The sequence below is a fragment of the Platalea leucorodia genome (assembly GCF_965183815.1).
Source record: "Platalea leucorodia genome assembly, chromosome: 15".
NCBI lineage: Eukaryota > Metazoa > Chordata > Aves > Pelecaniformes > Threskiornithidae > Platalea > Platalea leucorodia.
In genome coordinates, this window is record NC_138837.1 from 10,845,060 (window position 1) to 10,870,335 (window position 25,276).

Consider the following 25,276-nt stretch of genomic DNA (forward strand, 5'->3'; position numbering starts at 1 on the left):
AAGCCTTGTGAGATCTGGATTATTACTTGGAGGCATATGCAGCAATGCTAAAGAACAAGAACTCCCGCAGAGAGGTGACCAGATCTTCCCTGATGGCACGGGAAGCTGAGCAGGCCAGCAGTAAAACATACATACATACATATATATATATCACACACATATATAAATATTCCTAAATCTAAGGATTGTACTAAAAAGGATCAGTAAAGACTTGAAAGCACTCATATACTCAGTCCACACAGAGTTTTCTCACCATCTTTCTCCATTCTTAGCTAGATAAAACAGTACCTCTTTGCTGTTCTTATCAAATTTTACCCTTCCAGCAGGCAGAGTGTTTAGTGGATGAAACTTTATTCTCTTCCCATTTCTAATGTCTCTGAATTCTGCCAGTTCCTTAACTGAAGCCTGTGGGTACAGCCCATCCTGGTCTACACTGAGCTCTTATACTCTGCTCTACCTGCTTCAAGTTTAAACACTCCCAGAAAAGAGGCTTTGCTAATCTAGCACATGGGTCTGCTGGGATATTTCTTCTTCCTTAAAATCTCACCACGCTGGCTAAGAGCTGGTTGCAGCATACCCGGGCCCTTCCTCGCAAAGATGGTCTGCATCCTTCGCTGCCCAGGTTACAGCTGGCACCTCTCCGCCGAGGAGAGTGGGCAGGCTCCCATAAAAGAAGCAAAGGCAAAAGATGGACTGTGCATTTGGGAGTGGGGCGAGTGGCTGCTAGGCTACTTGGGGCACAACAGACTCCTATCAAAGCAAAACGGAAACAAAAAATTACAGTGATCCATTTAAACACAAAGCTCACAGACCCGCCTGCAAACCCCCAGCACCATCAGAGGACTTCTGAAAATGCTGCACATCCACTTCGCTCCAGCAAGTTTCCTGCTGGGGAAAAGGCTGTCCCAAGGAAACCTCCGCTGAAGGCTTCTCCTGCCGAACAGGCAGGGCAGGCAGAGCAGCTGCCTCCAGCGCTGCCACTCCATGCCCCAGCCCGGGGCTGGAGGACCCAGCTCTAAGCCACCTCCGTGGGCTACGTGGTCACGGGCACAGCTCATTGCAATTAATGCTCCCGTCACGTGCCACCTTCTTCCACCTTCATGATGGATGGGTTCCTCCTGCCCTCCCCACTCCTAGCACAAGGCACGGCATCAAGCAGGTATCTATAAAACTGCTTGCAGCCCAGTATCCATCCAAGCAAACTCCTGCTTCTTGGCTTACGGCCTCTCTTGCCTCCCCCCAGCAGAGGACACTCGTGCTGGCAAAGCACAAAGGAAGGGGGTTGCAAATAGGAGGTGCTTCAGAGACCCCAACGGAGCTGATCGCTAGTTAACAGCTACTCATCCACTTTGCTGGGACAAATCCTAACACGTTCCTGCTTTGCTTCCTGAAGATCCAAAGTCCTCCGCTAAAGGTGGGAAATGGCAGACTGGCAATGCTGGAGCAGAAGCGACCACGCCAGGAAAGCGATGCACGGCTTCAGTGATCTGTTGGGCACGGACTAACTAACTTAAGTAGTAAGTAAGAACGCTAACAAGGGTACGCACGCTTTGAGCTGCCCGCATTTTTAACTAAGCAGACTCCTCTGCTCAGAAACCAGGTGAAGATCCTCCTCCTTCACTTAAACCAACAAACATTCAAGAAAGCAGAGCTGCTTTCATTTAACACCCACATGGACTCCACTGCAAACAGCAAAATTAGAGGTGAGAAGCGCTATTCCTGACCCCAAATAAAAAAATCCATTGCTGTATGTTATCCCTGTCCAAAACAGCCACGGTCTTTTTCTTTTTTCCCCAGTTGTACTGGGATTTTTAACAGTCAAGCACAGTCCTGTTTTCATCTACAGATTTAGAGAAATTCAGCGAGGAGAATCCCGTGCAAAGGCAACTCCGGGACGCAGTTTGAGCTCCCTGTGTTCACATGTTGTCCTAACCACCGCACGCGTGGACCACTGGAGGCCAAGAAAGGACCAAAAATGATAGAGGAAGAAACTGCATTGCTGACGTCTTCATTTCTCGCAGCTTCTCATGTGGTATCAGCTCATCCTAAGCAAAAGGCTGTAAAGGCACTATTTCGTGTTGGGCATTGCAAGGAATAGTCAAGAAGCTGAAGACAGCTATTTCAAGGCTCAGGCCAATGTTCCCAGAGATGCATGTGTCTGGAAACAGCAAAAATGGGACCACAACTATATCTGACACCACTGCAAGAAAAATAGTCAAGAAAAACTGCTTAGACAGGGACAAGGACACAATATTTTATGTGTTTATAAAAATTAAACTCAAGTGCTTTCTACATTTTAATGGGATCGACCATGTTTCTATTAATGGCTCAGAAGTCCCCTACAGCAGCAAGGAGAAGTTACTAAAAATGGCAAAAGACAGAATATCCTCCTTTTTTTTTTTTTTTCATTCCAAAAGCGAATATACAGAACAAACAAACCTTACTAATTAAACCCCACATTGGCTCAACAGACCGCACACAGCATTCTTCCCACAGCCCAGCAATTAAGAGGTCCTTCCGTTACCAAAGCAAGCAAGCTAGCAACGACGAAGAGAGAGCAGACCAGAACTCCACCCGTCTGTTGGTGCAAGGGCACTGGCAAAGGTCCTGCAGGTCCTGCTTTGGAGCAGGGCAGCTTTGAAGAGTGCTGCTGAAGGACTGCCATTCGCTCTCGACACCTGAAACCATCTCCAGCTTAGACATACAAGCTGTTTTATTTCTCTTCTTTTAAGGACTTTCATCTCCAGCACAGTACGAGCTGGAAACCAAAGCCAACTAGCCAGGAGGACTAAACTAACCGCCACTGCCACCGGGCAACGCGGCAGCTGTCACAGAGCAACCCTCTTCTCTCCATCCACCGGTCGGATGCGGAGGGGTACCGAGATTTGTACCAAGGCGCTGCCTTTGAACAGCACAAAGCAGCAGCTCCCAGGGGTATCTGCCTCTAACAACTGGTGAATGATATTTAAGCAAGAAATACCAGTTTGCTACAAAAAGTTTATCACAAGCAGATGACGGTGCCTGTAGGGGCTGTAGTGGTGCTACTCTCCCTTTCCTCTGCTGCTGCAGAATTATAGTTTTCACTACTGAATTTCACCACAGCTGCCGGGGGATCCTGACCCCTGCCTAAGCCCTACCTTGGAGCAACAAAAAGAAACCTGCAGGACTTTGGTCTTCCTCTAGATCAGACAAGCTGTACGGCTGATCCACCTATTAACACCCTTTTATCTGCTGATTAACACGTGCCCATTTAGAAAAGCGATTCCAGTGTGACTTGATTGCAATTGCACTGATTTGTGTGCAGGCACATATCTGCATAAAATCATAGGGGTTTAGGCTGCCAGGCAGACTGTGCTAAACCAAGCTACAAACCTGGATTTAACGGGTTTCAGGCCCAGCGTCGCTCAGAGGCGTGGGTGCTGCCAGGTCAGGGGAGACCCCGCTCCTCCTCCCTGTCCCCTCCTAGATCAAGCAGCCAGAGGGAAGGGAGCATCACACATCAGTCAAAACGAACCAGGGTAGCCGAAGCCAGTTTCGATAGCAAGCCTCCTGACAGAAACAGGTCTGCTGGGGACCGGGGACTGGGACGGTTATTTCTGCGGGCTGCGGTCGGCAGCTGGGGCAGCCACCTTCAGCCGGCGCGGCCGTGTCAGCAGCACGAGTGCAACCAGTTAAATACGAAATTAAAAGTACTGCACAATATACATTCACTTTCTACCTCCCTCTGCAGTAAACCCTCTATATAAGGTGTCCAGTGGTAGTCTATGGCCTCGTCACTCCTGAAGATTTCCCACAGGGGATATTTAACTCTGGCCAAGCTCACACACATGGACTTCACACCTTAAGTCCGCTCGTGCACACCTGCGTACCCCTCTGGCGAGGGTCCTCGATGGGTGCACCTTCTAGGTTAGACAGATTCACAGCAGCACCTGCCATCAGGTGAAGAGCTCTATTTCACTATGCCCTGTACTCTTCCTTTTACTTATTCCCCCCCGCAAGGAGACAATATCCCCATCCCCATTAGGACCTGCCCTTTGTTTCGAGTTTTCTGCACGCCAGAGGGTCTGAGCCTGCTGAGCAATCCCAGATGCTTGCAAACCACCAACTGCCACCTGCCTGGCCCCAAGAGATGAACACAAGATGTTCTTAGGCCAGGAGCTCCTGCAGAGCAACCCACAGACCACGTCAGCACACCGCTGCAGCACTGCTGGGCACTGACACGGAAAATAATACTTTACAGCAACATCAACACCTGTGTGTGCACAGAAAGAAAGCAGCTTACCGGTCCTGGGACAAGACATTTAGTGACAACGCTGCTTAAAGGTGTAGTTTGATGAATACTGGTAGAAACACCAACCTAAGCAAAGCGTCTTCTGCTCCAAGCTCCTCCTTTCTGCCCAGGGTTTGTCTCCCCCAGTTAACACTGGTACCCTACATTTTGGGCTCACACTGTGAAGCACGCCGAGATACTAATTTCACAGATTTTTGCACTCTTTCTTTTGACAGTTCAGTTCCCGACCCAGACCTCTGCACGGCATTAAAAAATACCACGAGAGACACACACCTCAAACTACAGCCTCGTGCTCACCAAGTAATGAACAGAAACATAACTCGGGATTCCCAATTCAGCCATCTGCTCCTCCTGTCTCAAGAGATAGCTATGGGATGCTTTCACTACCTACCATCCTTTATCCCTTCCAGACATGTCCTAGGGACATGACCAAAACTCAGAAACTCCCGTTTCTGAGCAGGAGGGGCCTTCTCCAAGCTCAGGACACAGACACACACACACACACACACACTTGCCTGGTCCTGGAAACTTCTGGGCTCTTAATAGGGTTGTAAATGGATTAAGAAGGGAAGAAATAAATTCTTCTAAAGGTGCATTTGTGTTATGGACTAATCAGAAGGGGAGCAGAAATGATGCTGTCAACAACTCTTCTGAGGTCTCTGTTCAAAAACCACCTTAACATGCGACAACATCAATTAAAATTGTCACCTGTTTCAGATTCAGCTTCGATCCCAATTCAGGAAGCAACTCCTAAACAGAGAAAAAGCTGGTTAAATTTGTGAGAAAATTATTTTCTTCCTTTCAAAGAGCAAACCACATGTGCAGGAAAAGGCTACCAAGGTCCCCTGACGACTATTAGATTACAGAAAATAATTTTTTGGCCCCAGTGGGTTTCTGCAGGAGCCGGGGCGAATAAATGTTTATACTTTGCAGGCAGCAAAATACCTTCCTCCCCGCCTTCTCCCAGGCACCGCATGTCTGCAAGAACAGTGAACCAAGAAAAGAACAATGCTCTAAAAAATATTAGCAGAGAAAACAACCGTGTCCTGTAACATTAACTTCTGGGTGATTTCCACAATTTATTTCCTGGAATGCAGCACCTGCTATCACGGTGTTTTTGAAGGGGAAAAAGTGTGAACGTGGAGGCTGGTGCATGAAAAGTTCCTGCAACGCTGTGCTGATGAGCCTCTTATAAGCAGCTCAACAAAGAAATAATCAGGATAGAAAAATGACAACTAGCAAGGACTCTGCTACTCAAAAGAAAACAGCATGTAAATTCGAGAGACAATGGGAAAAAATTAGGTAGTAATTATCAGGAAGGCTGAACAAAACAGATGTTTTATTGTCTTGCAGAAATGAGATCAACTCTTGGGTTCACATTCAGATGCAGAGGCTTGAGCGGAGAACATGGGAACGGCCTCTCCTCACCACCCTTCCCGGGAATTTTGGTTCTCGCCCTATTTTAAGCCCAAGGGAAATGGCCAAGGTGCTGAGGACAGGCTATGCGCTCCCTAGACTGGCCCAACAACTGCAGCTTTGGGACTGAAGCCGCTGTTACTGTGTGAGCAAACAACAACCAACAGCACCATCGCAGCAACTCCTGGAACGCAGCGCTGCAAGCATTCGCAAACGTTACACGCAGCTTTCTAGAGACAAACCTTGAAGCCCAAGGGGTTGCGTAAAAATATTCTTTTGATGTGTCATAAAATATGAATGAGGAAAACACTCCCTCCTAACCTAGCAGCCGTCTTTTAGAAGGGAATTACCTCTTTCAATTGCTCAGTCCCAAGGGATCTCTCCCTGTCAAATTCCACCAGGGTCTGGGGGTTTGCCCGGCCTAATTTAAGAGCACAACACGCTGCTGGAGGAAAGCTGTGAGGCAGTTTTGGTTGTAAAGCCTTGTTTGGGTAAGAGACAGCCTTACGCGAGACTTTCATCAGGCTGCATGTATTGCATCTGGGCTTCCCCGCTTGCTCGCCAGAAAACACAGCAGAAGCACGAGAGCGAGAGAATTCAAATGCAATCAGGGGAAGACAGAGGGGAAATCAGCGGTTTGGGAGAATGGTTGGGAAATCATGGCAGGCGTGGTTTCTGCCCTGCTATTGAGGCTGGGTGCTCATGGGGTTTGTAATCTTGATGTGCTCTTTGGACTCCCACCTGCTTCCGGAGGCACAGGTGGTGCCGCAGCCAAGGGCACCTTTCCCCATCTGTGGCTGGCGAGGTGCCACCCATCTTTTTTTTTTTTTTCCTCTCTTCCCCTGCTCCAGACCACAGCAATTCACAGCTTTGAGACCTTCGCATCATATTACTGCTGTGCTGCAACATGTGGGTGACATCTGAGGATCACATTGCATTTGCTGGTCCGCAAGACGCTGGTAGCTAACAGCAACCCATTGCACCAACCTTTACAAAGCTGCAGCAGCTTCCCAGTTACTTCTGGGTGTGACTCACATCGCCAAGCAGGGCTCGCAATCCTTTCCTTGACCTAGGTGCAGGATACCTACAGGCCAGTCTCTCTCCATCACCAGACATTGCACAATAAGAGGATCTAGCTCACTGTAGCTAAATATAAAGCGTCACAGGGCTGGCGACCAAGTGCTCATAGTGGAGACGTGCCTGTTCCGGTATCTCTTCCCTACCTCTGGCAAAAGAACCAACAAAATAACCAAAAGAACCAAACTTGGCCAGTGACAAAGAAAGGCCCATTTCTGTTCACCCTACTATAACATGAACGCACCAGATGACTTCCCATCTCCTTTTGCCTCGTAAAAAAAAAAAAAAAAAAGGCAGAGCTCTGTTTTATTAAGTGATGGTAAATCCACCCCTAAGGATTCTGGAGTGACGATTTCTGAACAAGTTGCATTACTACAGGCAACACAGAGAGAGAGAGAAAACATCATCTGGTTTACTACTATAATGATTTGGCAATGCAATCAAGTTGCCTAACATCTCAGCTTCTTGACAGCTTCTAAGCTTAGGAGAAGCCTCAAGTTAACATGCTATGCCTAATTTCCTTTGGGTCAAACTTATAAGAAATCTAATTTGTTTCACAAGCAGCTCTGGATTTCAGCAGACGGCTGATGAGCAATATAGCCAAGAGAGAAAGGCCATTTAGTGTCTCGCATAGATCTGCTGGAGAATGTAATTGATCAATTATATATTTAGAAACACATTGGGGAAGAGAGCTGATGGTGGCCACGTGACTCTATTTTACCTCTGTCTCTTTGTAGGAAGAGAAAAAATAAAAAGAATTTAAAAAATATAGATGAAAAAAAAAAAAATCAATCCACTCAGTGGGACACCTCCAAATTACACGTGTTCCCGTGCAGCAAGGTGTCCCTCTCATGCACCCAAAGAAAGCCAAGAGCAATCGCAGCAGCAGCAGCACTGACTGCTGGGCATATACGTTACCAGGCTAGGGGTGGGTTTAGGCATTGTCTTCCGTGCTCTGTGGACCTTGACTTCAGTGTTAGCAGCGGTGGCTTTTTTAGCATCCATGTCCTTACTGCCCTCCCCGAGCTTGGTTGGCATCGTGGCTTGCATCTGAGAAAAGGAGCCCATAGTTCTCCCTTTGCTTGCTCCTCCTGGAAGGGTTTTTGCAGCATGGCCGGTGAGAGAAGCAAAGGTGCTGGTAGTCCTTAGAGGTTGCTCCTGTGCCATCTGCTTGGTTAGAATATATCCATTGCTCCCTGTTACAGAAGTCTGTGTGAAGTCATTAGCTTTCATATGGTTTTGCTTCCCACTTTCGCCATCTCGTTCAGAAATGCCATTTTCTGCTATCCTATTTAATTTAGTACTAGAGTCCTGCTGGCTCACTTTCGTATTGTCCTGAGTGTTTTTAGCTGGGTTTGGGTGGCTACCAGCTTCGCTGTGCTCACAGGAACCGTTGGTTTCACCATCTACTGCCATTTTTGGTTCCCCCGCTTGCTTTTCTGTAGCACTTTCATCTGCAGCCATGGCATTAAACCCTGGAGAAAGAGGGAGGATAAGGAGGAAGAGAGGAGAAAGAAAAGGGTCACAAGCAGTATCAAAACTCCAAAGAGAAGGTACAGCTACTTACAGCAGCTAATGAAGAGCAAACCTCTCCCCCAGAAAACTGCTTGCTATATATATATTTACACATCCATTTAGGTTGCTCACTCACCTACCTGACTGGCTTGCCTGGATCCACAGATGGTGAAAATTGGGGTGGGTGGCTCAGTTGAAAGCAGTGCACTCATTCTCACTTGCCTCAGGTGCAGATGTGGCCATTTATTCCCAACTACGGATTTTTCAAGGTAAATATTATCTTTAGCTTTTCCAATAACCACATTTATTGGACCATATGTCAACACCTTGCATGTCAAACAAAACGCTGCCCAATCTTAAATTCAGATCGCTGGCAAAGCCTTCCACAATGCCAGACTGACACAAGAAAAGCTTGCTGGTAGGGCTGTACAGGTAAGTTTTTATGGCACAGACACAGCTCAGCAGCTAAATGTCTACATCAGGGCTCTGCCGCTAAACGAAATGTCGCAAGGAGTAACTCCCTGGCAATCACAGCTCTCCTGGAAATGCTGTCCACTGGAGACCGGCTCTTTCGCTGGGATGAAGCAGCACAGGAGCAGGATTCAGGTGTCATTTCAGAGGCAATAGCCAGAGTAAACACAGGGGTGAGGCACGTTAAATGCAATTTTAGATTAAAATAAATTACATGATTCAAATGCAGCGAGATTTTTGCACTGACTAAAAGCTTACCCACAGATAAAACAGGAGTGTGCATGTAAAAAAAACTTTTTTCCTCCCTTCCAAACATTTCCATGCTCCCCCCATCAACGCATTTGTCCCATCACAGACCCGAGCTGAAAAAATCCAAGTATGAACGCCATGTACGTGCAGAAAGGTTTCCGACATGACAAACTAGCAGCTCCCCAGGCAAGCAGGAGCGATAACAATTCACTGGCACGTTCAGTAAAACGATTAAATCAACCTGCTGTTAGGGATTCCTTGTACTGTTTTCCTTCCAGAGGCCAGACGGTTATGAAAAGCATCACAAGTACCAGCAAAAGCTTTGTCCAAGTCGGCTGTCAAAGCAGGTAGGACTGATTTACAACCAGCTCGAATCAAAGCAATTTTTGCCTACAGTATTCAAAAGGGCCCAGAGTCAAACCGGAGGGCAGCTTTGCGAGCCAGACCAGCACGCTGGGTATCAGCATCTCACTTCATGCTGCTCTTGAAGCCCAAGCGCTCAAGGAAAACAATATTCTGAATGTCTCTGCTGACCTGGCAAAAACCTAATGTATGAGGAGGAACCAAGATCCGGCATCCCAAGACGTCAAGTCCACCACACCTGGGCTAAAGGTTCTGGCTCAAAGCCGAGCTCTGCCAGGCTTCGCTGCGTGCCCCCGAGCAGGCGCAGCTCGGTGCCAGCACCAGCAGGGCAGGTGAGTCTGGAGGAGCAGCGCTGTGCAGATCACCGGAACAGCTCTTCCCAGAAAGCACCAAATTCCCTTTCCAGTTTGTGGCAACTGGGAAAAAATCTCTCCCGAACTATTTGAGGGCCTACCCACCCCCTTCTTTCCACCCCCTTTTTAATGCGTTCATTCAGTTCACCTCCTTACCATTGGGTTGACCTAAAAGATCTATTTGATACCGATTTCTGCACAAACAGCATTTGCAGATCTAGTCTCTAAAACCAATGCATTCTAGTACCTGCAACAACCATATTATTCCCCAAAATTCGCGTTTTTTTGTGCTCATCTGGGATTTGAAGACAGACATTTCCTGCATCAAGCTGAAAGCCCCCGTAGAACTGGTCGATACACTTAGACCATCCAATCCAGCCTCCGGCTTGAAGCATGGTCAACGCTGAATTCAAACCAGGTTGGCTGGGGCTCTGCCCAGGTGGGTCTCAAAGATCTGCTGCAGTGCTCAACTTGCTCCAGCCTAGTCCTACCCATAAATTACAAGGGGGACAGTCCTAGTCCTGCCCCATGTTTCCAACTGAAAGCCACAGATGTTGGGCACTAAGCTCCTTACTGGAAAGTGTCTTCAAAACCTGATGATGAGTGGTAACTCTTCCCTGGCGTTCAACTCTGGCCATTTTTCCTGATGAGACACCTGCGCTAAGCGGTCCATTCCCCCCAAACCCAGGCAGCTCAGCCTGCAACTGCCTCCCACATGGGCTCTGCCAGCTCAGAGCCTCCAAAACGAGCTCCAAAACCTCCAAAATTGCTCACCGGTGCTCGCTGGAGCACATGCAGGGGGGCAGAGGCAGAAACCCCACCTCTGGTCAGCAGTAACTGAGTGGCTCTCCAAGCACGACCCGAAGTCACCACCTCCGCCTCCTGCCCTCTCGCTACCCAGACCACCTTCTGCGTACTGGCAGCTCTGACAAGGCGCACAAGGGCTCGCTTTGGATAGCGGCTACTCTGATTGGGAAAATCTAAAGTTTTTCATTGTTATTTAACTATTTGAAAAGTCTTGGGCAGAGGAAGCCAACAGCTTTGCCCTTATTCTTTCAATTCTTGTTTCTCTTTCTGCATTTGGTGTCTTTAAAAGACTGTGCTGGGGCCGTTAAAACAATTACTTCAGCAAAGTCAGTGCCAGAAGAAAACAAAAAATGAGCTCCCTAGCCACAGATGGAGGTTTCTAGTGCTCAGCACCAGGCACCTGGCCGAATGAAGCCTTCAGTGTTTGCTGATTTAAATACTGTACACTCCCTCCAGAGCAGTCAAATAACTTCAGTGGCTGACTATTAGATAAACTGAATAAGCAGAGGGCAAGAATTGCTCTACCTGCCATGAAGGCAACCAAAACAAGGTAAATTAGAGCACTGCCCAAGGGGAAAGAATAACGGCATTACTCCAGAAAGCATCACGGACTTTATGAAAAATCCATGAGGCTAAAATTAAAATACCATGTACAGTTTCCCCCCACACACATTCTTAATAACTGTGCAAAATGCAATCTGATTGACTGTGAAGTGCCATCAATCCCCTATAAACAGGCACCAGACTTCCAAATCTGTATGACTCGAGATTTGACAAAACAAGGATATGAAATTTCATAGTCCCTGAAGTTGCACAGAACCGGAGAACTCGACAGCAGTCGTCAGGGATATGGGTTTGATTTAACAGGATTACGCACCCACTCTGCCGTGCCGTAAGTGACTGCACATGCTGCAGGGCAAAGCAAGGTCCTCCAGCTTCCAGCTCCAGCCCCGACCATCAGCGCCGCCACCGCTCAGCGGGCCGAGCGAAATGCATTGCAGAGCGTCACAATGCGGCGCCTAACGGACACGCGGCCACCCGACAAAAGCTGTTATGGCAACTGGAATCACACAGCTCCCTGGCTGGCAAGAACCAGCAGAGGCCAAGGACTGAACGGGAACAGAGATTACGTCCCTCTCCAGCCTCCGACAGGTCTGAGGCACCGCGGGCAAGGCTGTCCGGAGCTGCTGGGACAGGCTTCTTTGGGGAAGGATCATCTCCATCCTCCTGCGCCCTTTTCTAGCAGCACTAAACCAAATTCATAAATACTTTGGATTAGCATTGTTTTCTACAAACTGAGTTCCTGTACGGCACAGGGCTCCTGCAAGAAGCACCACAGCCAACCCACCGACTACAGGAGCTCGTCATCCCAGGGTCCTACCTGAACATCAACTTGAAGAGACCCCCACGAAGAACTAGTTTATGTCAGGAGCTACGTTGCTTAATAAGACGTGGCAACCCAAGTAAGCTAGTCGGGTTTTCACAACCAAAATACCTGGTCGGGCAATAGGAAAATAGGAGTTGCCATGCCAGGCTAGGCCACCGCTCTACTTGCCACGATGCTCTGCCTCTAACTCGGTGCTCCATCCTCGGGTAACAGGACAGGCCTGCAAGTCCGACCACGTTCAACAAGTCTTAGGTACACTAAGTGCACATTTACAAGCATTGCTGAATAGACACAATTCAATATATAGTTACACTTTTGCTGAAATAAGGCCTATAGATGGGGATGGGAACATAAACCAGAGACAGCAGGAACCTCACAATGGAGAAATACTGAATAAAACAGCAGCTCTTCAACAGCACCAGACAGGTAAAGAAACACTTGTTCCTGACATGACCTTTTAATCTCTTTTCCATTATTTAAAAAAAAAAAAAAAAAAAGTTTCACTGCAAACCTGCTAAAATCTTCATTTCAAATACACCTCATAGCAATAAGTTCTCTTCTTGAAAATGCTGTTCAACAGCTTTTCTGTTCTTGTGCACTGCAAGTGAATAAAAACCCAAAATCAGTATTTCTCTAAAAAACTTTACAACTTGACGGTATTCATTCCTTCTAAACACAGCAAAACCATGTTTCCTGTGTATTCACTTTTCCCTCCAAGTCCCTCATTGTTCCTTAACCTACCACCATTCTTTCATTAAAAAAAAGGAAGGTAGAAAGAGCCTGTGTCCACAGAAGTGTAACCTCATTTACCAGAAGCATCCTAGTATTTTCAGAGCTCCCTTATGCGTCCCCTACGCCATACGCAGCAGTAAAAGCTTGTCACATTGACCACGACGCTGCCTGCATCCCAATCCAAGCATTCGGTACTAATTTAAAATCCAGCAACGCGTAGGACAGGTAACTTGCCCAAGAGATTTATTTTCTGTTGCGGTGCCCCTTCTCCCAGGTAGAAATCTGAAGTTGATACCAAGTTGAACCAAACTTCAGTAAAGGCGTATCTTCTAGGAGCTGGCTACATAAAGGAATTTAAGACTCAGAAAACTATGCAGATACATTATCCCTGCAACTCCACGTGGCAAAGAATAATCAGTAATATATTTAAATCACTTCTCTGAATTAGCAACTCATTGAGAGCAAGGAAGAGTTCACACCCCTCCCACCTCTCCCCCGGCTCGAGCAGACCCTCTGCAGAAGTTTCAGTCTTAAGCTTTCTCCTCAATACCAAACACCGTCATTCAAAACTGAATTAAGATTCTCATGAAGAGAAGAGAATCTTCGGAAAGCAGGGGAGAAGCCAAGTCAGACAGGATGAGGACACCTCATCTCATTTTAGGTGTCTAAAAGCCATCTCAAACTCCAGGGTGTCCCTAAGCCACCACTGCAACCAACAGAAAGAAGACGACAGCTCAAAAAGCGCAGTCTGACTTTAGACATCTGTCTTTGGATAAACTAATCACTGCCTGGACATGCCTACCACGTGTAGGCAGAAATGAGCTGGATTAGTCCAGAATTAGAATGATAACTTCAAAAAAACCCCTAAATTAGGCAAAACGAAACCCACCTCTGCTCTCCCAGCCCAGGCTCCTGCAATGCTGGTTCCTCTCCACTGCCTTTGCCTGTTGGGTTTCCAGCCCTCCCAGCAGAGCCAGACCTGGCTCCGGCCCTGCCCCGGAGCTCGGTTCAGCTGCCAAAAGCTGCCCGCGGGCACAGCCTGGCTAACAGATGGGCTACGGTCCCCGCCAGCCCTCCCGGCCACAGCCAGAGGGAACCGAATCGCCTCTGCGGAGACCAAAGGGGACGAGTAGCCACCAGAAACTTTACATATGCAGGCAGCCAGACGATCAGCTCAAAACTCTGTCTTACTTCGAGAATGCTCTGAAAAAAATAAAGTCTGAAATATAATTTTTTAAATTCAGATCTCACTGCTCAGTGAGACAAAATAAGAAAAATATGCAAGCGTTATGAGCCCTTATACTCCAGGCCAAAATGCAATCATCACTAGGTCTGAGGGGAAAAAGAAAAAAAAAAAAAATCCTGCAGGCAAATGCGCTATTATCTGATCTGGAACTTTTACACGTTTTTCTGAACATCTTGGTGCTGAGCACTGGTAGAGGCGAGACACCCAGCCGCCCATGTCTTGCACGGTATTTTCCCTGCATTTCGAGTGCCCCCAGCAGCTCTGCGCCTTCAGCAGAGCCACGGGGCTTCAGCTGCCGCAAGAGGAACATCAAACTCTGACCTAAGCAAAGACAGAGCTGAAATGAAAAGCTCCTGATTCTGAACGGCAGTACAAGTAAGTACTGCACACATTTGTATTTATATATACACGCATTTCACAAATTTTTTTTTTTACCTTAAGCACTTTGCAGATCATCTTTAAAACACCACAGATAGCACAGCCATCTATTCAATCCCAACTGTCCTGCTCGATAAACTTTTAAAAGCGAGAAATGCACCTGCTTATAACCCCTGGGTTACAACAGTTCCCTCCCCCCTTCCTCAAAGTGAAAAAAAAGAAAATTGTAAAGCAGAGAGGAGCCCAGCTGACATAAAAAGGATGACAAAGAGATGGGGACTGAAACCGCACCGACTAGGGAGAACTGGTGGCTAGAGATCCTGCGTCCATGGGAAGGGAAAGCACCACCTCTATCGTTCAAGCCAAAAAGCAGAGCACTTTGAAGCCAAGAAATGAAGAGAATTAAGCGTTTCAGGCCAAAGTTCCTCTCTGTGGCGAGTTATAGATGGTCTCTTCTTCTCCCCATCCTTTTAAATCCACGAAGGTGAGTGATATCCCATCCAAGAGCCCGGCCCTGTATTTCCAAAACATAAGTGCCGCTCCTCCCAGTGCCCTGGAGCACTGTCACCCTGCGGCAGTGTCACCGCTTCCCACCTCCCGTCAGACACGCCGAGAGTCAAAACAGGGAAAGAAAAGTAAAAGAAAGAAAAAACAAGAACAACTTCTGCTGATAATGCTCAAGAACGAGATTATACTGAGGTCAGGTATATGGGATTTGGAATCTGGCCAGTGGGCTGCCTGGGAACACCGGCGGTGACTCAAAGCAGTTTAATGGCCTGCGTGAAATTAATTCATTCCTTTGCCGTGGCATCGGGTCCATGGTGCTACAGCACTGGCCACGAGGCCCCGAGCCGTCCGTGACTGAGGGATGCTCCTGCTCTGGGGCTGCCGGGCTCCGAGCACGGTTCTGCTGCCGCAGCCTGTCTGCCACGGGGCGCAGCCTCCCCGGAGCAGGGGTCTCGAGCACGGGGAGCACCTGGGTGCACACCTGGGTGAACATCTAAAATACCTAAGCATCATTTTGCTCTGTCTGGTCTCCTGGCCGTCAGTCTCAGCAGGGGATCCCAGGGCTGCGTACGGCAAGGCAAGGAGATTATTGTTTCTCTCCTTTTAAAGCAGCCATCTCTGCACCTTGGAATGCAAAGGCTGCAGCTGCTCAGTGGAAAGCAGCACTTTCCCCACTCATGGCGGCTTCCTATCTGCAATAAAAGGGGAAAAAAGAAACAAAAAAAAAAATAGAGAAAAAAGGCCCCTCCAGGAATTTAAAACCCTGACAGTCTCTAAAAGCAGTTTTAAGTTTATTTGAGTGCAAAGTGACTGTGCACGTCTCACCCAGCACTACGCTCCAGCACCGCTGCTCTTGTAAAACAGCTGCCTTGGGTGAAGTCTCAGAAACGCCAACGCTAATGGAGAACTTTGTTACCAACTCCCCTTCCCGCTCCTTCGTGCCGCTGCTTTAGTGGAACTTTCCATCTCTGGGGCTGAGGAATCAGAAAAGGAGTGGTTTGCCTTGAAAGGTCAAGCGAGATGCAGCATGGAGTTAGGAGCTATGTACATTAGGAGGAGAACTGAAATCACTTGCAATTCTTGCAAAGAAACCACTTTTTAATTAGTTTCTGAGTCAGACTAAAGACAATATGGCCTAATAAAACACGAGAGCAACTCTTTTCTGCTCATTTCTTCCATCTCCCTGCCCCTTTCCCCTCCCTGTCAGAGGGAAAGATGGACCTAAACTCACACCCACATGTAGAACTGAACTGGAACGTTTCCCCACGAACAACAAAACACAGTCTCTTCCACAGCTTTTTTTTCTATCTGTATTGAGCAATTTTACACGGAAGGGGACACTGACTCTAGTGAGCAGCTTGCACTGGGCTTTACGCAGGCTGGGACTCAACCCCAGAATTGGAAACGAAAGCGCTGGGAACACACAAAGATCTCGTTCCTACAGATGTACGTTAAATTTATAGTTCAAGTATTTCTCTTTATCAGTGCCAGGGTGAAGCCAGAAGAGGACAACCCAGCCGGTAACAACAGTGCATTGCTGCAATACTTTCCACTCCAGGAACAAAGAACAGAAGACCACGACTGCCCACCCAAGGACCCCCTACCTGCAGGCTGCTCCCCGAGAGCACCCCCCAGCTCCCTGCCCCAGCCCGACGGCACCGACAACTCGTCCCCCGGGGCAGCAGCTACTGAGCTGTCACAGATGACAGGCTGGCACGCTGAGGACAACCAAGAAAGGGGATGCACTGCCCCAAAACACCAGATTATAAACTGGGACAGCTCAGCTATTGCCCCACAAGAGTATGAGCCTTCCCTGCAAGAGGAGCTCTTCGTGGAGATCTCCAACATGATGACCTTCATCAGCGGTGGAGCCAGACAGCAGTCGCAGGCACTACAGCAGCGGTGCCGATGTGCCTTGCTTAGGGGACAGAGCCCTAAATCTCATCCACGGCTGCAAGCTACCTGAATTTCCTGGCTCATCTTGGACACAGAGAAGGCACAAGTGTGTACGTAGAGGTGCACCTCGTAAAAGGCCACGCAGAGAGGCAGCAGTGGATCTATAATATGTGTTAACACAGTTCAAATGGGGATCTGATACTGACCTCAGTATCAGACCCTTCTGAGTCAAGGGGGAATAAAAAGAGGGAAAAACAGAGTAACTCACACAAAGTCTTTAGCCCAAACAGCTAGTTTAGTCAGGCTTTGGATCTGCAAGTTCAAGCCTCTAAAAGTTTTAGATCCCAGGTTCAACACTGACAGATAACCTGCCAAGGGGATTCTCCCAAAGGGAAAAATATCCAGACCAGATCTAGTCTTACGTTGCAGGCCATGGCTCCCATCAAACACACGATCAGTCTGCTGCAGCAGCTCAGCCTGAACTAGAACCCAGAAGCACCAGCAGACTTGTGCTGATTCCCATTCCCACACATCACAGAATGCTTTGGGATGGAAGGGACCTTTAAAGGCCACCTAGTCCATCCCCCCTGCCATGGGCAGGGACATCTACAACCAGATCAGGTTGCTCAGAGCCCCGTCCAGCCTGGCCTTGAATGTTTCCAGGGACGGGGCATCTACCACCTCTCTGGGCAACCCCTTCCAGTGTTTCACCACCCTCATCATAAAAAATTTTTCCTTATCTATCTAGTCTGAATCTACCTTCTTTTAGTTTAAAACCATTACCCCTTGTCCTATTGCTCCAGGCCCTATTAAAACCATCTGTCCCCATCTTTCTTGTAGGCCCCCTTTAAGCATTGAAAGGCCGCAGTAAGGTCTCCCCGCAGCCTTCTCTGCTCCAGGCTGAGCGATCCCAACTCTCTCAGCCTTTCCTCACAGCAGAGGTGCTCCAGCCCTCTGGTCATTTTTGTGGCCTCCCCTGGCCCCGCTCCCACAGCTCCATGTCCTTCCCGTGCTGAGGACCCCCGAGCTGGACGCGGGGCTCCAGGGGGTCTCCACAGAGCGGAGCAGAGGGGCAGAATCCCCTCCCTCGCCCCGCTGGCCACGCTGCTTTTGCTGCAGCCCAGGAGACGCTTGGCTTGCTGGGCTGCCAGCGCACATTGCCAGCTCATGGCCAGCTTTTCATCCCTCAGCATCCCCAAGTCCCTCCTCAGGGCTGCTCTCAATCCCTTCATCCCCCAGCCTGTGCTGATACCGGAGATTGCCCCAACCCAGGTGCAGGACCCTGCACTTGGCCTTGTTGAACCCCATGAGGTTCACCCAGGCCCACCTCTCCAGCCTGCCCAGGTCCCTCTGGATGGCATCCCGTCCCTCAGGCGGGTCAGCCGCACCGCTCAGCTTGGAGTCATCTGCAAACTTGCTGAGGGTGCCCTCGATCCCGCTGTCTGTGTCACTGATGACAATATTAGACCATACTGGTCCCACTTTCCTCGCTAAAGGAACATGACTGTTCAAGCAAACTTAAAGAGAGAAATGTCAGACTTCAGGGTGCTTTTCCAGTCCACACATCCCAGCTCCATATGTTGCCACCCATCCCTGAGTCAGGAAACAGGGCTCAAAGAAACTATTTCATGCCATCTTGCAAGTCTGCTGTAATGATTTTGTGTTCACACAACACTCAAAAATGTGAATTCTTTGCCAACGCTAAACACTGCTATTAACAAACTCTAGGGACGTTAACTAACTGAACTCCTGTGACGATCACAGCTGGGTAGCGAAGGTCAGCGAAGAACAATGCATATAGCACAACGACCACGCAAACCATTGCCTTTTACACACGTGGTATGTTTGGGAAGAGAAGGATACAATCTGAACATTACCACAAGAATGGAGATGATGCAGTTCACATTTTAGGACCCTTCTTTCCCCACTAACAGAACTGGACAATAAGCCGAAGTGGTTGGAATTTGAGCACCTCGTGAAGCCTCGAGACGGTTCCTGCACAGGGAGGGTTCTCAGCTTCCTTCCGATACGCGGCATTTGCTTTAAGTCAAAATCAGTCAAGACATACAAAGCACAGAAATGGCTCTCTTCCCACCCTCCTTCTGGATTTTTACCTCCATAGACTCTTGACACTTACCGTAAGATCAACCAAGAGCTAAATAAACTAGCTTTCTAGCCCCGAGCCAAGCAAGGCAAGGGATCAAAGCGAGAGTCTCCTCCCAGAGCAACGCGACCTCCCAGTGTCCACCTGCCCAGACCAGAGATCCATACGCAACTGGCGTCAGCAGCAGCGCTCACGTGCTCCCAGTTAATATGCAAGCACCGTGGCCACATCTGACGCAGCATTCAATATTTTGCCTGTTCTGAGCTTTACTTTCAAACTAGAGCAGCTTGACAAAACATTATGCCGGACAGAAGAGAAAGAAAAAGCAATGCTGTACTCACACACCGGAATTCAGTCCAAAATTTTGTTTCTAGCTAAGACTAGGTATTTTGATGGGGCCAGTTCAGCGCTTTTCTAATGCTCTATAATGGAAAGGAGAACAAAAATACACCAAATCCCTGCAGAGCTATGAGAAGTAACTAGTCAAGGAATAATAAAGCCATGAAAAGAAAGGAGGCAGGGAGAGATAAAGGGCTGTGGGGCTTTTTTTTCCTAATCCCACTGACACATTTATTAAGCCCTCAGATTTGTGTGCATGCAACTCACAGACAACCACGCAGGAAAGACTTCGTCAAATTAACATGTGCGCTGCATCCTGCAAAGTAAAAGCAAGCAGAAACAACGCAGAAGCCACAAAGCCTCCACAACAGCACAAGGTGTGGAGTGTCTAACCCCACCAGCCATCCTGCAGCGATCAATGCCTGTTCTGGAGCAACAGAGAAACTCACAGGAAAACAGAAAGTTAACTTTAATAGAGGGAGGAAAAGGGCTAGGTCATGGTGTGGTGGGGATCAGAGTTCAGTTAAAACCAGTCACACAGAGGAGGTTCAAAGTAACTCCTTTGCGCTTCACAGCCACACCAAAGCAGAAGTGAAAATGAGATATAATTCTTGAGGTGGGTGGAGATGGATGGACTGAAAAGCAAATTTGCATCTTCTGGGGAAGAGCCCTGCTCAGAATAAACACAGGAGAAGAACAGAGCCGCTCTGTTTGTGGGAGCACACCCGAGACGCTCGGGGGACAGAGCACAGCTCCAAGCCCCCAGTTTTGTTCCCGTCACGTGCCGACCTCACGAGCAAGGTCTGGCCCTCAACCGAGGCAGGTGCTCACCTTCCTCTTTGTTGTTGGTGATATCTTTCAGCAGCTCAGTCTTCATGCAGGCGTCTTTCCTTGTCTCTCCCTTACTCAGCACTGTTCGCTAGGGGTGGGGAGAGAAGGGACGGGGGGGAAAAAAAAAAGAAATATCATGGTTTAGCTCAACGTTCATATATACGTTGCATTTAAAAGAAGAGACAATCATGGACACATCCTGTTTACATCACGGGCAAACCTTATTCTGCAAAATAACGCTGGCAGGAAACTGCCACCAAGGCACAGGTCAAAGATAAAACCGGCAAGGCTTGCCCCAGCCGACCGCCCGTCTCGCCCGAGAAGCGGAGGGGCTTCGAGCTGCGCCCAGGGCTGAGACCTCACAGATCTCTGGTTAAAATGCAGCCAGTTCTTCTGGGCGTAACGTGCTTGGGAATCCAGCTGAGTATGTCTGTGCAGGCGTGGATTAAAACGGTCATGAAATCTCAAAGAGGTGACCCTTATTCCCCCAAAACTTGTTAGGTTTTGGGTGGGCGGAGGCAGCTCTATCAAATTTCTCATTAGACATCACTTATCGACATTTCCAGCCCAAGCATGCTTTTGTGTGGTTTTGGTTTTTTTGTAGTTCATTCAAATGTAACTTACAAAATGCAAACCATCAGTGGGCTACAGCTAACTCATCATTCATAACATCCATGTTTATTCAAGTTAATGAGCTCTATTTTTAATTCTATAGAAAGTAATTTTTCTTTTTTCCCCTCTCTTTTTTTATTTTTTTGTAAAATGCAAACACCTGCTCTCTCCTCTGCCTTTCACACGCCTGGAGTCACGTTGCTATATCAGGTTTGCAGCCTTAATACCTTCTCTTTCTTTTTTTTTTTTTTTTTTGACGTGGCAAGACGAAAAAAAAGCTACCAAAACAAAAGGGAAAAGGTATTAAAAAACCCCAAACACACAAGGGAAGGGGTCCTTTGACACAGCTCTGCGTTTAAGGAGACAAGCTGGTCTGAAAGGTAAAGATGGCGACTGCCTTGCAAAGCTGCCGTGTGATGGGGGAGGCAGCGACGGCCGCCGCCGGGGCCGGGCCAGCTGAAGGGTTCACCGCACACTGCCTGCGTCGCAGGAGAAGAATAAGCCCAGGTCAAGCCAACTGTTGTAGGCCAGCGCGGAGAGCAGATGGTGCCTGCAGCCATGCAAATCACAAGGTTTAAAGCGCATTGAATGATAAAGAAAGAAAAAAAAAACAAACAACCTGCCCATCTCCCATAAAGCAAGCAAAAGAGATAAGACGCACACACAGACGAAGCCCGGTGTACCAGCTCCAAAACCATTCCCAGCAGCAGCCTGCCCTTCCCCACATCGGTTTCTGTCCGAAGCTAGCACAGGAGATGAGCTTTGGTGTTGCTATTCCCAGCCACCCTGTCATTTGTGTTTCCACGTGAACTCGGCTGCAACGCCAGGTGCCGGCAGGTACTGCAGCGGGGGGTCTGTCTTCACCCCGATTTCAGCAGCCCCCTGCCCATGCAGCCAGGGAGGGCTCATCCAGCACCAGGTCCCCATCCCTTGGTGCCTGGAGGACCACCCTGCCCCGCACCTAAATGCCACTGTCCGCAAAGCAACACGCGGCTGATGGGACGGAGGAAACTCGAGGGCCGCCGGCTGGGCACCGCTCCTTGGGAAAGCCTCCGCCGCCTGCCAGGCCTGTCCGTGCGGAGCTAAGGGCACCTTCGAGGATTGCTCCTCTAGCGAGGAGGAAGGTGGTTGTGGGTGGCTGCCTGCCCCCGAGCGCAAGCAAACAGCAAACCGGCCGCGTCCAGATGCTCTCAGCAAGAGGGGACTTGTGCCCCCAGCGCACCACTTCAGACTTGCAGAGACCAAAAAGCAAGCTGTAAGGATTTGAAACCTCAGCTCAGCCAACCGATCAGACAGCCTGAAACAGAACATACCTCCAGCAGACACTGGCCAACAGCTTCCATCAAGAAATGATCATAACAAACACAGCCCAAAGACTGAACATAGATCAGCTTTTTTATTTATTTATTTGCTGAGCCAATAATATATATCCTTGCTGCAAACATCTGCTTGTAAACCCTACCTCTCCTCTACCCGGACTTCTTGTAAACTGGGACTAACTTCAGTTTTCTCATGGACTTACCCTGCTGCAAGACTTAATGCAGAGAGCTACAGCGAGCCGGGGCTCAAGCGCAGCCCCGCAGCTCCCACCATGGGCAGGGGCAGCCAGGCCCTCGCCACAGACACCGGCAGCAGATAAAGAGCCTCAGTCTGTCTAACAGGGCCCAGCTTGTTTTCTCAACCTTTCTTGCAACAAGGAAAGGACTTGATATTCCTGCTATTAAACTGACTCATACTGGAAGTCCCAGGATTTCCAGCAGGTCATTTTTACCCATTCGATTCTCAGTTTTTCTTTATTTTATAAGCAGCAACCCCACTCCACAAATCATCCACGCTCTCCCTTCCACAGAGGCGTTGCTGCTGCTCAGCCTGTAAAGAAAAGCCACTGTAGGAACCCTGGAGTCAATCAGACCTCGGCAGCTAACGCCCACCCTCCCTCCTCGCTGCAATTACCAGGAGCTCGGGGCTGCCCCGGGTCCTGGCCAGCGGCGGGAGCTCTCAAAGCCGAATTTCCAATGCTAAAAGAGGCCAGAGAAAAACCATCGCTTTCTTCCTGGAAGAGTAACAAAAAGCTGGGTGCCAAGGCAGGGCTAACCGAGGTGGCACCTGATGGGCTCTCCTGGTCCTCATCTCAGAGACACATCCCTCGCTAGCAGCAGGACAGCTTTACAACTTCCATGCCTTGCTCTGAAACAAACAAAAACTCAGCATCAAGGTAGAAAATAAAATTAAAAAAAAAGCCAACTGTGAATTTTGAAGCATTTTGATCAAAAGGAAGCTACAGGAAACCCCTGCGAAGCGCTCGAAGCCTCTTCCCCCCAGGCCAGCGCTCTCCCCTCCTTGCTCCATCACCACCCGGCAAATGCAGCAGCCGGCACCCAGCACCCACGGGCACCCACGGGCACCCACGGGCACCCACGGGCACCCACCGCCAGCGCTGCCCATTCATTCCCACCAACCCACGGCTCCACCCAACCAACTTAGCAGCAACTTCACCGCAAGTGTCAATACCTCCATTTTTTTTTGTGTGTGTGTGTGCGTGTGTTGGCTTTTTTTATCCCTCCCTTAAATTCAGAGCAAACTTCCCTTTCTGCTCACACTCCCCATGCCCCAATCCGTCCGCTCCCGATTGGCAGGGAAATCCTATACCCACCCTCCCCGCCGAGAAATGTCTGCTCTTGCAGCAGTCCCAACAAAAGCCAACTGCCAAGCACAGGCTGCTTCACAATAAAAGTCTCACTCTCTCCTTTTTTTTTTTTTTTTTTTTTTTTTTATCCTTCCCCCCTTTCCCGCAGCCGTTCGCCTTCATTCCCTCGCCGACCCCATTCCGTGGCTGGAGAGCCTCCATAAAGAGTACACACCACCAGCAATGAAGCATTATTCCCCCCCACCCCCTTATATTTTTAGGTTTCAAGGGGAAGAAAAAATTACTGCATCTTAAGAAAGACTGATCAGGTCTTTGAAAGGGCTTTAAAAGCCATGAGGATCCAAGCAGAGGAGCTAGTGCTGGTTTAGTTTTTCCTCTCCATCTCCGTTTACAAGAAAACAGGCTTCCTCTCCTCCGCAAGGTCTTTGGAGGGGATGGAAGATGGGTCAGACCAGCCAAGGAACGGCTCTGCAGCATTTCCAAACAGACGATGACTAGAAACTAGAGTGGTGCCTTTAAAACAAAAAAAAAAAAGCCCACAAAAAAAAAGAAGAGAAAAAGAGCAAAGCTGGGAAACACAGAAAGAGCTTTCTCAGCCTCCTCCTTGGCATTTTCATCAGCCATCCGGGTGCCCTTCGCAAAGGTCCACACAGGTTTTATAGGCAAAGACAATACATGCACAGCAAAACTCCAACGTATGCAGCTTACCAAGCCCAAGAGACCAGTGAGTTACATCATGAACCAGAGCTCTCCCCAAGCAGACCAGGAAGGAGCGGAGGTTGATGTGCTAAGATGTCTACCTTCACCAGGGTCTTTTTTTTTTTTTTTTTTTTTTGTCTTCAAAATCAACCGTCTAGGAACCTGAGGCTTTGCAGCAGCGTTATTCTGATCAGAGCCACGCAGCTAAAGCCGGTCAATCTGAAAGAGGGCTGGGAGCAGGAGGACCCCTATGAAACTCTGCTCGCTCCCATTCGGGGCAGCGGTTGCACCAACACATCTGCCTGCAGACCCGGCGGGACGGGCAGGACTGATCCTGCCCGGCCTGCGAAGCCTCCAGCCGGGAGGTCCGCGCTCGGCGGACACCGACCCCTCAGAGGTGACACCACCGGGCAGCGCTCCCCACGAGCGGCTGGGGCGTGCACCCCAACGCCAGCTCCCCGGCAAGGCCAGGGCTCAGGGAAGGCTCTCGCCAGCCCTTCAGCAGGGCAGGGTTTCACCTCCTGCGCCGGTCAGGTCTGCAATACACGCTGCAGCAAGGCAGAGAGGCAAAGCTCTCAACAAATGATGCAACCCCAGCAGCAGCAGATTCACATTCACTCATTTTTTTCCTCCCTTTTTCTCCTAAAAAAAAAAAAAACCAACACAACCCAAACCAACTTGCTCCTAATAACCTTTGCCTTAAAGAGAAGACAAACATTTTGTAGTTAATTATATAGGAAGTAATGATTAAGGAAACGCTTGTAGAAAGAGTGTTTCTTTTGTAGGCATGTGAAGGCTGCTCAGGTCCTGCTGTGCACGGGCAAGGTCTGCGATCACTGCTCTCGGGGACGCTGACCACGGGCCTGTCATTAGAAGCAGCAGAAGCATTTGATCTGGAGAGGGAAGGAAACGTAACCACCAGCGTACCTGGCCTACAAAGCAGTCACCAGTCTCAAAGCTCCTATTTTTTTAGGTTAAGGCCACTTCCTTATAAGCCTCATGCAATCATGTGAACATGGAATTTTATCTGCAGCTCACAACAAGCACTGCCCTCGGCCTGAAGTCTGTCCCCAAATCAAATTCTTTGGAATTCTTTTGTCCCCTGAATTCCTTTCATCCAGACTCTTCCTGAAAGAAAAGAAACATTTCCTTCTCTACCCCCATGTCCTCTCTCCCATTCCAGCCACGCAAATCAACTCCCGAAACAGGGGGAAGGGTAGAAACGAGGCGCAAGTCCCTGCACGCAACAGCTGGGAGCAAGGAGACACGTGCATGAAACACAACAGGACTTAAAGCGACTTCTCGTAAGACAACGCGGTCCACAATGGCGTGCAGGCTCCAGGCAAGGGGGGCTCA

General features: G+C 48.9%; 1 protein-coding gene across 7 annotated transcripts in view; it reads right to left on the bottom strand.

The window, feature by feature from the left end:
* The window catches only part of EHMT1 (euchromatic histone lysine methyltransferase 1), a 122,618-nt gene that overhangs the window by 43,086 nt on the left and 54,256 nt on the right, over window positions 1-25,276 (bottom strand). For 5 of the 7 annotated variants that reach the window (XM_082327840.1, XM_082327842.1, XM_082327843.1 and 2 more), the window contains exons 2-4: window positions 19,963-20,050; window positions 7,703-8,259; window positions 5,000-5,041 (exon numbers count right to left, since the gene is read on the bottom strand). In XM_082327840.1, the coding sequence (XP_082183966.1) occupies window positions 5,000-5,041; window positions 7,703-8,259; window positions 19,963-20,050 (687 nt within the window). The remainder of the gene's footprint in view (window positions 1-4,999; window positions 5,042-7,702; window positions 8,260-19,962; window positions 20,051-25,276) is intronic. The other 2 variants (XM_082327844.1, XM_082327839.1) reach the window with 1 other exon arrangement.